The sequence below is a fragment of the Schistocerca gregaria genome, chromosome 5 (assembly GCF_023897955.1).
Source record: "Schistocerca gregaria isolate iqSchGreg1 chromosome 5, iqSchGreg1.2, whole genome shotgun sequence".
NCBI classification, from domain to species: Eukaryota; Metazoa; Arthropoda; class Insecta; order Orthoptera; family Acrididae; genus Schistocerca; species Schistocerca gregaria.
In genome coordinates, this window is record NC_064924.1 from 670,676,490 (window position 1) to 670,690,734 (window position 14,245).

General features: G+C 43.2%; 1 protein-coding gene across 11 annotated transcripts in view; it reads left to right on the forward strand.

Moving 5' to 3' along the window:
- LOC126272091 (voltage-dependent L-type calcium channel subunit beta-1) overlaps positions 1–14,245 on the forward strand; it is a 2,208,268-nt gene that overhangs the window by 1,518,505 nt on the left and 675,518 nt on the right. The window contains exon 1 of one of the 11 annotated variants that reach the window (XM_049974665.1): positions 438–551. The exons of the other annotated variants lie outside the window; for them this stretch is intronic. Within the exon in view, the coding sequence (XP_049830622.1) occupies positions 495–551 (57 nt within the window). The 5' untranslated portion in view covers positions 438–494. Of the gene's footprint in view, positions 1–437; positions 552–14,245 lie in introns of those variants that run through there. 11 annotated transcript variants of the gene reach the window in all.

Below are 14,245 nucleotides of genomic sequence, written 5' to 3' on the forward strand. Positions count from 1 at the left end.
AGCTAACTAGGATTACTGTGTACTTAATGTAGAGTCTTGCAGACATAGAAAGACAATAAGAACTATTAATTTGTATGGTCGACGTCGAGACTGCCAACTGGGTTTGTACAATTGCGCCTCAAAACTTTTCTTCCAAATACAAAATTGTATTCGCCAGCGCGAACCCAGCGTTAGACTGGTTTGTGACGTAGGATCGTTTCGATGCCGAACTCGGAGCTGGAGAGTGGCAGGTAAGCTCCGCCACGCACCTGCGAGGGGTGTCGACGCTGGTGTGAGGGTCCCCGCGGGTCGGCCAGTTCCGGAGGCGTCTGGGGGGCGGTCGCCGCGCCCACGAGGGCCACTTGCCGTGCGTTCGGCATTCCTCGCGCGTATTTATAGCGCTTCATCTGGGCTAAGGTTTGGCCAGCCGCGGCCGCGGCCGCGGCCGCGGCGACTTCAGTCGAGTGAGGCCCGCCGCTGCGGCGCCCGCGCGAGTGTGATGAGGCGCAGCTGACATGGCGCACCAGTTCCGCAGGAGGGACCCCTACAAGCCCTTCGGCAGGCCCAGGAAGGTAAATACGTACGTGCCCTCGCCGGCGCGCCCTTCCCAAGCGTCACGTCGCTGCCTCTGCTCGCACGCCGAAGCAAAAACACTAGGAGGCGGCTTGCGCGTGTGAAACCGTAGCACATGTTCAGTCCCTCGAGATCCTAGGGCACCTGCGATGGCGTCTGCAGAAAGCACACACATTATTCGGATTCAGTTGTAACTGCAGTGTTCTTGACACTATTTTGTCCAAATGTCTGGAGAGTATTCTCATTTTACTCAATTACTCAGAAGTGTTACAGTTGTGTGGAGAGTATTAAAAGTGTTTCAAGCCATTTATCAGGTCTAGTGCAACGTGTTGCAGAGTCTTCAACTTATAATAATTTTATGAAGCTTAGTGTATTCAGATTCTACGGAATTTAGTGAATTAAGCATGTGACTGAACCGTTCAGTTACTTGCTTTGCTCAACCAATTGGATACTCATTTCGCAATTGTCATACACGCTAATGACAAAAATGAGACATCTTGTGTCACAGTATAGCAGATATTCGACTACAGTCTGACGTGCCTGAACGCAGATTAGTAATTAATACTTTGTGTTGTTGCTATGTATTCAGATGAGCTACAGTTACGTTTAAAATCAGAAGAATATTTTAGCGGAATCACTTGACCTAACGTTGTGTGTTCTATGGTGTATGTTTAGAAATTTCAGAAGTACACGAAATTCCAAATAGGTTAAAAAGTTCGGTATTGCTAAGAAGTTTTCGTGTCGTCATGCAAGCATTAGTTAATTGTAACGAATATTGACATGAAGCTAGATCTGTTTTGAATGTGTCAAGGGTGCACCATTGTTCAGTTTGTCGTGTGCTTGCTTCAGTTTATGAGAAGCAGTCAATGCGACATAAAAAAGACAGATGAGAACTTATATTTCGAAGTTATGCAACGCTGTCAGAGACGAATAGAAAATGAAGATGCATAGTCTAACCCAAGTTAATGATAGTTGCACTGGTCACGTGAAACACTGACAGTGCTTAAAGCAATGACATAAAATAGCTGTGCATGCCATCATAAGAAATATGCATTGTTAGCTACATGTATTAGTGAAATTGCACATCTGTCAAAGATTTTATATTTGCTACACCTTCTATGACAATTATAACAATTCTAGATGGGTAACAACATGAAACAGACTAATAATAACAATAATAATAATAATAATAATATCACAACATTTTTAAGGCTGGATGTTCTCTGAAAGCATATAATATATTACTATAGAGTCAGCTTAATTAAGTCCGTAGTCATGCAGTCACTCAATGCTTGCATTTTTTAAATATGTATAATTTAATTATAAATAATAGCGTGGAAGTCTTGTATGTTAGTGTACAATGAATATTTTGTTATAAAATATGAATCTTGAATAGGAAGGATACTGCCGAAGAAGCTCCCTTTTCCTTTTTTCTAGCATGTAAGGCAGCTCAAATAAGATGACAATGAACATGGCAGCACGTAATTTCTCCAGCAACATCATTTGACCTATGCGTTGTGTATCACAGTTGTCATTCACTGCACGTGACATATATGAAGAAATATTGTATGGTTATTCAGTGTTTCATCCTTATTTGTGTCGAGAAGAGCTATTTTATTGTTGTGCTGATATTTATATCTATCTCTGGCTCACAAGTTTCTCATCACTTTGCACCTTAAAACAACAAATCTTAACAAAAAAAATAATATCATTCAGTTGTGTTATCGTTGTCTTACTTGTGGAGTAGTCGGCGTCAGAATGACATGTAAACGTAGCTGCAGCCGCTAATGGGGCGCGATTACGCTGCTAACAGGCTTACACACTCGAGCCGTTCTGCAAGGATGCCTATGCAGCAGGGGTAATCCGTGTACTGAATTCCAAGAACGTAGGCACACATTTATTCTATACTTTACTATAATGCCGGTCTTCCATTCCACTAGTCAGTACGTCACTGCCAGAGTATGAAGCCTTATGATTTCAGTCGCAGTTTTTTTCATTTCATATTTCTTTCAGCTCATCCTGTATTCTACCGCAACTGCATGGTCCAAATTTCATCGAGCTTTGTTGCTTCCGACTGACGCATCATGCGAAAGTGTGCAGTGGTATTTACATTTCTGATTATGAGCCACTTGAAACTGATTCTTGCACAAAGACTATGGCACTAGTGTTTGAACATCCTATGTGATTACTTCTGTGAATGCTTGGTGTCTGTCCGACAGAACAGATGCCACGCAGAATCCGAGCTGTGATACAGCTGACAGCACTGATCCTCTCCCTTTCCTATCTTTTCTCCCCCGCTTTCAATTTACAAGCTAATTGATTGCTCTGGGAACGATTATTACTCTTGTTATCGACAGCAACAATGATCAAACTTAATATAATTTGTAATTGATCAGAAGCTATTCGTTTCGTTATACAGTACATCATAAGCACACTTATTTCTTTGTCTCCGTAATCGTGTGTAAAGACACAATGTGTACATAGTAACGACGACTTCAAATGACACCGATTCGCTAGGCGGAGCTTGTAGCCTGTGTTGGTACTTAAGAGTATAGTTTAAGAAAGATGGTGTTACTGTGATTCTTTGCGCTGCTTTTGCACTTTAGTGTCCATACGAAAACTAGTAAAACTACCTGCACATCATTTTCGTTACATTTAAATGATTTGGCAAAGTGAAATTTTTGTTATTTCGCCTCGGGAAGAACTTGTGAGAACTGCCTTAACTAAACACTTGGGTTCATAGTTTCGTCTTTTCCTTGTGGGAATGGAGCACCGTCACTAGTGTTCTATTAGTAAATATCAGTTTGACATCCTCACATAATTCGTGTTTAAGAGTTTGAGCAGAAGTGATTTCTTCGATAAGGTGTTAACTGCATTAGCATTGCTGTTTAGTACGAATTATGCCCTTATTCTCGTTTTCTCGTTTCGTTGTTGTTGTTACACCATGTTGATGTTAAAGTGAACTGTTTTTTATGCTGTAATTGAGTAAACGGGACAAAATGTTGGTCACCGTCTAGAAGACACCGCGTTAACATGGTGTAGCACCGCCTTTAGATTTGATAACGACAACAATTCGCCAAGGAATTGCGTTCAGAAATTTTTTAGGAATGGTACATCCAGGTACCATGAGATGAGAGAAGTAATGGAATGACGGTATGCAAGTATACGGATTACAGTATAACCGCGTACACTAGGTACGAAAGGTCGGTGCATTGGCGGAGCTGTAATCTGTATTCAGGTGATACGTGTGAAAAGATTTCCTACTTGATTGGCCGCGCGAGGGGAATTAACAGACTTTAAACGCGGAATGGTAGTTGGAGGTAGACGCATGGGATATTCCATTTCGAAAATTGAAGAGCGTGCCGAGAGTATCAAATTTGAAGCATTACTTCTCACCTCGGACAACGCAGTGGCCGACGGCCTTCAGTTAATTAGCGAGAGGAGCGGCGTCTGCGTAGAATTGTCAGTTCTACCAGGCAGGTAAATCTGCCTCGAAACAACCGCAGAGATGAGTGCGGGACGTACGAGTAACGTACCTACTAGGAGAGTGCGATGGAGTTTGGCGCTGACGGGCCAGGCCAGCAGACGACGGACGCGACTCGCTCTGGACGGCACGACATCCCCTGCTGGGCTCGTGACCGTACCGACTGGATCCTAGACGGCTGGAAATCCGTGGGCTGGTCAGCTGATGAGAGCTGACGGCAGGGTTCGAGCGTGGTGCACACCCCACCAAGCCATCGACTCAAGTGGTGGACAAGGCGCTGTGCAAAACCCGCTGGTGGCTCCATAATGGTGAGGGCTGTGTTGACACGAAATTGACTGGGACCTCCAGTCCAACTGAAGCGATCATTCACTGGATATGGCTGTGTTTGGCCAATCGTGTACTTCAGGCTCCCAGACAACGATATCATTTACCAAGTCACTATTGTCTGGCAATGGATTCAAGAAGCATTATGGACAATTCGAGTGAATGATTTGGTCACCGAGATCATTCGACGTGAATCCTGTCGAACATTTGTGGAACATAATCGAGGGGTAAGATCGTGCACAAAATCCTGCAACGGCAACACTTTCGCAATGATGGATAGCTACAGAGGCAACGTGGCTGAATATTTCTGCAGGGGACTTCCAACGATTTGTTGAGTCCATGCTACTTCGAGCTGCTGCGCTCCACCAGACAAAAGGAGATCCTACTCGATATTAGGAAGTATCCCATGATTTTTGTCACTTTAATGTTATGTGGTCCAATGTAGTGGTAACTGAAAGTTATACGCCAAGAGACCAACGAAAATAACACTTTTATTCAAAAGCAATAATCATATTGAAGTTACCACGATTAATAATGATCCGTTGCACATTACAAACGGCGGCACATGCTACTTAATAGGGTAATGTAAACGAGCGTTTGGCGTCATTGGCCGGGAGGCCCCTTAAGGGGCAGGTACAGCCGCGTTGGTGCAGGCCTTCTTGCATTCGACGCCACACTGGGCGACCTGCGCGCCGTTTGGGATGAAGACAACACAACACCCAGTCCCTGAGCGGAGAAAATCTCCGACACAGCCGGAAATCGAACCCGGGCCCGTAGGACGTCAATCCGTCACGGTGACCACTCAGCTATCGGGGTGCACACTTAATAGGGTGTATGCTTACCAACCACAGGCGGCAATGCATGCTTTGCAATGTGCTCCAGTGCTGACCACGAGGTTGCTAAGGAGTAGCTGTGGTAGGAAAGTCGACGGAATGGGCAGGCCATTCCACTCGCCGAGCATCCTCTCGTTCCCAGGCCACCTCTATCTGTGCAGAACGATGCGGTGGCGTATTGTCATCCATAATATTGAAGTTAGAGCCAAATATACCCCTGGAAACAACTACGTAGGGAAGTAGTGCAGTGTCACGATAACGTTGAACGCTGAGTGTACCGTGTTGAAAGATGGTGAGTACGGCCATGAAACATTATGCCTCCCATATACCAACAACTGGACCACCAAAACTATCATGTTCGGCAATGTTTCTTGGTACATTGCGTATTTCCAGCTCTCGTCAAATGCGGGCACGTCCAGCATTGTCGAACATGTTCGTTCTGGCTGTCAATGTTTTGCAGTGTGAGGAGGCGTAATGCCGCAAGGCCGTATTGTCCTCTATATTACTGAACAAGGTACAATCACTGGTCAACGTTATTGTGACACCGCTCTCCTTCCCCATGTGCGTCTGTTCAGGGTGCATTCGATCCTGACTTCATCTTCATAGATGACAGTGCGTGAATGCGTAGAACAGCGCAGGTTGAGAAGTCGTTGCAACGAGAGGGTAACCGATGTTACTGTCGAACGAATAGTTTCCCTCGACGCTAGGCTTACAGAAAAATTAATTACTCCTCTCAAAAATACCAAGAGGCTCGGTAAGTTTAACATCTCCATATGATGAACAAATTGCCATAAAAAATGTCACCTACCCTCATTTGGTTATAGCGGTCGCGACAGATTTGCCATAATTTCCAAAACTATTGTCAAAGCATACTTCAGTGTTGTATACACGCGATTGCGAGCCCTTTCTCCACTTCCCACAACGCCGATCACTTATATGTAAAGCGTCAAGTCGAAATTGGGCGACAAAATTTCGGATGCTGTTCATGGACATTGTGTGGGACCTGTGGTCTTCTGTGCAGAGTAATAATGTAATTATGGCTTATTATGTTCGTTACTTGTTACTCCCGTTACCTTTCTGTGCAAACACCTTCACAACTTTGCAATACGCAGTCACCAAGACGCACAGTACTGGCACAAGCCTCACAACCAGATGCATAGCTGGTGCCACATGGTTGTCGCTTTGTGGCTCTCTTTCATTGCGTTCAGTGAACCCACATAAAAGGGGTATGTTGGCCAGTGTTCATAAATATACCTATCCGTACCGCTGTGTATTACGCTTACCTTACAATTAAGACTGCTTGGAAAACAAACCCGAGACAGAACGGAGCAAAACTGAATGCAAGCTTCATGACGAAAAATAAATTGCGCATTACTATCGTCAACAGCAAGTTCAACGAGTGAATAGGGCAGTTTGTTCGTGGAAAAACACTAGGAGCATACCATTAACATCTACGCTGTTGTTCATGTATTGCCAGTGCAATACAGATACAAAGATAAATTTGGGTAAGAAATCGAACGAATTGGAATTACTCTGTAACGAGCTACCGAAAAGCTCTTGTCCCTTACACCAAAACACTCAGAAAATATCCCTGAACAACCTCCGAACTTTTGTCAGTGGAGTTAATTTTCACCTTTGTGTTTTCTGCTCTTTATAACTTATTATTCCAGCCGCCTTTCCAGACAAATCGCTTTATTGCAACTGATTCTCGTTGCTCTCTGTTTGTTGGGCCTGGTGTACCGTCAACTGCAAACTACTAAACATGCTAGTGACTGCATTCACTTTGATGAGGACGCAGCTGTATTTCTTAGTGGGGCGTCAAGAGTGTACGCTGTGTTGTACGTCCATATATTCGCATATTTTTGTTTTTGTGGAAGTAACGCAACACCAAATCACCATTCGACAACAAACGGGACAACAGATGTGTTGGAGTTCCTTCTGGGAATTTTGCAGTTCGAGTTTGGTTCAAGTGTCTGCCTCATACATGGTGATCTTTTCCACCGTGTAAAAACTGTAGGGACTGATCGATGAGAGAATACAGAACAAACAAGGTCTAATGAACTTATGTCGAGAAGTTCATCGTTCCCATGTTAGAGACGATTTATTCAATCGTACATTGTTACAGAGACTGCCGCCTAATACGCGCTGCACGTGCAACCACGGTTTAAGAATGTGTTGAAAATGGTTTTCATGTGCCTCAACGCATGCATGTACGCGCCGTAGCATGTTCTGTCTCACACATTCACATCAGCCAGGTTGCATCGGAACAGTGTCAATGGAAGCATGAATACGCTGCTCCATTGTCTATACATCTGGAATGGGCTCTGCATACACGACAGCTTTGATATGGCCCCGTCACCAGAAATCGCACAGGTTGAGATCCAGTGAACGACCAGGCCATACAACTGGACCCCTTCATTCGATCCACCGATCAGGGAAGATATGACCGACATGCGTCCGGACGTTAACGGCGAAGTGGGCTGGAGCACCATCACGTAGCAGCCACATATCCCTTCGAATCATCAATGGTATTTCACCCAGCAGGGGAGGAAAAGTCACCGTAAGAAACGCCGATAGTTCCGGCCCGTTAGGCGACGTGGAAGGAAGACTAGTCCCAAAATGCGATCGCCGATTACCCCGGCTCAAACATTCCGACTGCACCGGTGCTGATGATTCGCTGTCGCCACACCATGGTGGTTCTGCGTACTGTCCTACAGATGAGTGTTACGAAAGTTGAAGATACCACTCCGCGTAAAGGTGGCCACATCTGTCAATAAGGTGGGTGACACAAATCCCGGAATCGTGGATGCCTGGTGAGGAGACCCGTGACAAAAGCTCTCCCGATGCACAAAGCCTGCCACTAGTAAGCCCTGCACACGCTGTAAGTGATAAGAGTAGTAACACCCTGGAGGCTGCTCCACACGGACGTCTCGCTTACCATGTCCTGGCGGGTCAACTGCCTGGCACTGACACGGTGGCCGCCTTTTACAGAGTTCATCACATTTTCCTCCAAGTTTGGTGTCCGAACATTACTGGTACGTCCTTCATGATTTCCTGCTTCCTGAAACGGCCCTGTCTCAGACAAACACCAAAACACTGTTGCAGACATTGAATGCTGTGGTTGTTGTTGGCGGGGATAGGTCTCCTAATACAACCTTGCTGCTCGCCGCCCGTTGCCATTTGCATTTCCATAAGTAAACAACATTTCGGCAAGCTCTCGATTCGAATGCGGAACCATTGTGTACAACCTTCGACCATAAATATCATAGACTGGCCCTCACGTCATTTTCGTGGCTCCAACATCTCTGGGCTAAAGTCACGTGAATGTTGGCAAAACATGGTTGTTTCGTGTTGCGTTTCTGGCTGTACTCAGCGTTTTGTCGAGGGAAATGGCATTACATTTCACGTGTAAGTGTTTCTATGATAGTGCAGATGCGTTTTTTGAAATCTGCTGAAGTGACTTTTGTGTATTTTTTACACTTGAAATAGAGTATCACGTAAATTAAAGTGTTGAAAGTGATGCCTGTAAAGTTAGACTCATATTACATTTTGGAAAGTATCTGTGATAATTCGGTTACAGAAGTAAGTATAGCTTTCTCGTTCCTACTCATACGTTCCCTAAGGATGAAAACCGAAGGCAGCTTTGTCTACAGGCCCTGAAACGGAAAAACTTTAAGCCACCTGCACATGCGCGCCTTTTTGGATATACAAGTGAGATTATAATAAGGTAAGAGCACCTATAGTCGACACATCAAGAGAATTTTTTTCTACCTTCTAATACTATTAAATAAATGTAGCCTCCAAAATTATTTTCTGGAACTTCAAAGTCTCACCTTTCATCTAAAATATCTTTCTTTTAAAACTGATAGTTTAAACTTTTGTAAAAATAGTAGGAACTGAACCTTTGAAACTCACTTAAAATTGATATTCTAAAATGGGCTGGCACCTACAGTTGACATAATTCCCATATCCCATTTTCTTTTATAAGTCACTAGAGCTCAAAACCCGGCGAATCCAATATTTAAAGTTTTGACACGAGCCCACTCTTACTGTTTAAAAGAATTTTAAGACATTTTACTTTAATTGATAGTTTATAGTAATTTCGTCCCGCTGCCCACCAGAGGCGCGTTCGATGTATTTGTTAGATTTTATAAATGGCACTGTGAACAAATCCAGGTCAAATGTGGTTCTTACATAATTTTTCGCAAATAAAGAAGTAATTTTTGTTGGAAGCGTTTGGCAGTCAATTGAGAAATGTGGAGAAAATACGATACAAACATAGGATGACAGACCGCTGATTTCAAATCCCGCCGCGTCTTGCCAACAGTCACGTGGTTTGTGTTGGAGCCACACCAGCCCTATAGCTTCTGCACAGCAAGGCCAGGCTACTAGTATCTGTGGCCGAAGTGTACAACGCTGTACCACATCCTCTACAGTGTGAGTCAGCAAGAGAGGTGAATCGGCCACAACTTTACCAATGGTTGTGGCAGGAGAGGGCGCTGGGACATGACGTATGAGGCACAGAACCACCCTCTACGAGAAACGCGTGCATACTGTAACTGTAGCTGCAGCCTCTGTAACAATGCATCATTGAATAAATTGTCTACAGTATGGAAACCAAGCGTTTCCGGACATAAGTTAATTAGATTTTCTTTTCTTTTGTGTACTCTCATCGATCAGTCCGTAGAGTTTGTACATTGTGGGGAAAAAATCACTCTGTATACGTCTCTTTGGAGCATCTGATACAGCCTACAGTAGCTATGAGCTTCGCACTGAAGCAACGTCAGCCGCTTTGCCCGCAGACCGGGTGTGACGCGAGTGCACCTGTCCCGCGAGGCTTACGTTCCGTGTCGATACGCGCCGCACGCAAAGCTCGCCTCAGCACGCAGGCCCGCAGCCAGTGTTGCGTGCGCTGCCGCTGGTCTCCACTCAGCTGTGACATCTTTCTTTCTTTTTGTTCCTCCTCGCCGTGTTCGCTTCTCGCGTGTTCTGGCGTTACAACGTTTGAAGTACAGTGGAAGATGAGGTACTGTCTAACAGCAACGTGTTTCACATAACGCCATCACGTGAGTTATCTAATAATAATAATTTCGCGTAGCTCAATATTGGCCGGTTAAAGATATTGCTGATGCATTTTCGGCTTTACAGACAGTCAAAAGAGCCTCGTAAAACAGTCACCAACATGTTTTCGTTACCTTGTTTACTACTGGGATAAAAAAGTAATTTAATTGTAGCTACTCACGACAAGATTAACTGTGTAAATTAATTGTTTTATACACTCATCAAGGAATAACCAAGAAAAATTACGTTTACAACAACGATTCTGCTGTTACTTAGGTGACTAGTTGGAATAACAAAAACGTGGCAGTTTATACTACTCGTAACTGTGCAGTGCTTCTCTGAGATTTATCAGCAGTTATTTTCGTTAAGTTGGGTTCCAAAGTGGGCAAGAATTTTCTAAAAAGGGGACACTGTGGTTGCACCAATGACGCAGACAATTTTTCGAAACAAAAATCATAAACTAGGGCCTGCTTCAGCTTGTAAGTCACGTAGTGATCGCATGTCTGCGCATTAACATCATTTCAGCAAATGGGAGCTGATACATGACTTCCTTATTTATTTTATTCTCCATTTCATTTATAACGCACCAGCTGAGTACCCGGCGCTGCCCAGGTAGGTATTTATTCCAGTCTTCTGTTACTCCATCTTCTCCTTTTCCCCTCCCCCCCTCTCCTCCTCTTCCACTTTCTGTCCATCTCCTCGAGCCTTTTTTACTGTCCATCTTCCCCTCCCCCTCCCTCAGTCCTTCTCCTCCTCCCCCTCTCTTTGTTCATCTTCTGTTGCACCGTCTCTCCGTTCATCTCAACCTCTTCCTTTTCTCTGTCGATTTCCTCCTCCCCTCTCTCTGTCCACCTTCTCGGGCGGCCGTGGTGGCCGAGCGGTTCTAGGCGTAGTAGTCGCGCGGTTCCAAACTGAAGCGACTAGAACCGCACGACCACTCCGGCCGGCCGAATATTTAGTAGTAAATAACTAATGAACTATAGTTTCATGACTGATGTTGAAATTTTACTGTATAAACAGCGAAAATGTAGTAAGTGATTAAGTTTTTTTTGTTACTTTCATCATTTTGTGGTGGTTGTCAGCGAGAAAGAGTTTCGCAAAGGCTTGAAATTATGTGTAAAGTTTGTTAGGAACCATTAAGTGCTCTTATTCTTAAACAGTGGATGAACAAAGTCTAGGAATTCTCGCATGGTTAGCTACACTTGTTTTCACTGCCATCCCTGCTCCTGTGATAGGTATGTGGTTCCTACCGCCACAGCGATTCTTTCCAGAGGCTAAGTGATATCTGTACCAACTTTGGTTGAAACTGGTCCAGTGGTTTAGCAGGAGATGTGGAACATACATATATATGTACATCCATTTTTATAATATATGTGGATACAGCTGAAAATATCAACGTGGACATTAGTTCATGATTAACACCTCCGCTTATATGCTGAAGTGACTGTTGATGCATACTGTGTCAAAACGTTGTCAGTGCGGATCTATATGCAAGTAACAGTTGACAATGGCTTAAAGGTTGAAAATGCCCTGCAGAGGATGTTAATGCAATTTTTAATTTCCAATAAAATGTGCTCCTCTCCCCTCTTAACAGCCGCTATTTTTTACATATGGTGAGTCACGAAGATATGCAAATATTTTAATATGTTTACAACTAAAACTAAAGTAAAAATTTCATATAAACGTAGGTCCGCAAATTGTTAGGTACGGAGTTATGGCTAACAAAAGATTTTGCCTTAAATTTAGCAACTTCACTAATATGAAGCCATTGCAAAACTGTACGAGGTTAAAGTAAACCACGATTTCCATTTATTTTGTTGTTATTGATCTGGTGAGTCTAGCAAAACATGTACCAAACGTGCAACTGCAGTAGTTTTCCAGAACGTTCAGAGAAGCAAAGAAGTAATTTGGTAACATTTTAATTAATTAACTGCTTGGCCCAATTTGTCTTTTAAATCACAGTCAAGTGCACGAAGTTTTATTCGGAAGCTGTAGAGAATTTAATTTTGGAAAAATGATGGTACTAACGTTAACTGAAACTGTATGAATGTGTCAGATAATCTGTTTTTATTAATACCATAGCACACGTGAATTCATGTTAAACAGGAAAAAACAAAGATCAGTGATAAGGAAGGTGTACAGTGTAATTACAATTTCACAATACATTCACAATAAATGTTTAAAAATGTCTCCACAGAGTTGAATGCATTTATCTGCACCTGTATGAACAGAGTTTGTTGCTCGTCTTAATTTCACAGGATTATTCTTAATTTCGTCTACTGCAGTCATAATGCGAGCAAATAATGCCTCACTTGTACTGACTTTGTCCTCATAAACTACGACCTTCATCCATTCCCATACAAAAAAAAGCCAGTGGTGTTAAATCGAGCGATCTGGGTGGCCACAGACGTGTAGCACCACGATCAATCCATTTATGGGGAAAATGTTCATTTAAATGTGTAGTAACGGCGTAGGTGAACAATACAGAAAACGAACTCGTTTCAATGTTAGGAAACGACTGAAACAAGTCACTACCGGTTGCTAACAATGATACAAACGTTTCTACATTCTTAATGGAAAGTAAACAAATTTACATATCTAATAATCTTTGTTTGTCTGTTTGTTCTGGAAAACTACTGAAGATACCCGTCTGGGACATGTTTTATAAGATTCACCAGACCAACAACAACAAATTAAATGGAAATCATGCTTTACTTTAACCCCGTACAGTTTTGCGATTATTTCATATTAGCGAAGTTGCTAAATTTCAGGCAAAATCTTTTATTAGCTGTAACTCCGTAACTAAACATTTGCCGATCTATTATTATATGAACTCTTTTCTTTAGTTTCGCTTGTGGAAAAACATAATAAAAAATTTTCATGTCTTCGTGAATCACCCTGTATATATGGTGTAGTGGATAACATCGCAAACTCCGTGAGGCTGTTCACAGATGATACAGTTGTCTATAAGGAGGCAGCAACGGCATCAAACAGAAGGGAATACTTGGAAGACTTGCAAAAATTGATGATGGCTCTGAGCACTATGGGACTTAACATCTGAGGTCGTCAGTCCCCTAGAACTTGTAACTTGATAAGCCTAACTTACCTAACGACATCTCACACACACATCCATGCCCGAGGCAGGATTCGAACCTGCGACCGTAGCAGTCGCGCGGTTCCAGACTGCTGTGCCTAGAACCGCTCAGCCACGCCGGCCGGCTTGTCACCTTCACATTTGTGTCTTTTTATTGTGTAACCAGAATATAGCGGATTACTTTTAGGACTCGTGTGCTTGATCTCACACTTTTCATTATTTATGATCAATTGCCACTTTTCGCACCTTACAGGTATCTTGTCTAAATCATTTTGTAATTTGTTTTGATCTTGTCATGAATTTACTAGACGCTAAATGACAGCATCATACACGAACAATCTGAGATGGCTGCTCAGATTTCATTATATTTTATTTTAGAAAGTTCGTAGATGACGCTCACCTGTTTGCAATCCTCGTCCTGAAGCCTGTGTGTCATGTTCCATGTATAATTGCTTAGTGTGGACGCTTGTGTAGAGAGTAATGGTGTTTAAGGGCTTTAGACGCGTTAAAAGTCAGTTTAGATGGCTGCGTATTGCCTGCTTTCCTAGAAAACGACAAAGAAGTTGCGCCTCTGTCAACGTCTCTATCGACTGGACGGAGCTTCGAATTCAACCCAAAGGAATGGAGCATCGGACTGTTATGATCAAGAAAACCTAATCTACTCCTGTTTCCTATTTCTGACGTAATTTTTACCAACACCATTAAGAGGGTACTAAACATTCGTATTCATGCGATGACACTGAGTTACCATGTTTATCACGTTCCATCGGTGTTCCCATTCAGAAGTCAGCAAAATAAGATGTGTTTGCTTTGGTCATTTGTCCGTAAACTCAACAGTATTGGTAGCAAGTGCATCAGCCACTCGTTGGATACTGATGTGCGAAATATAAATGGAGA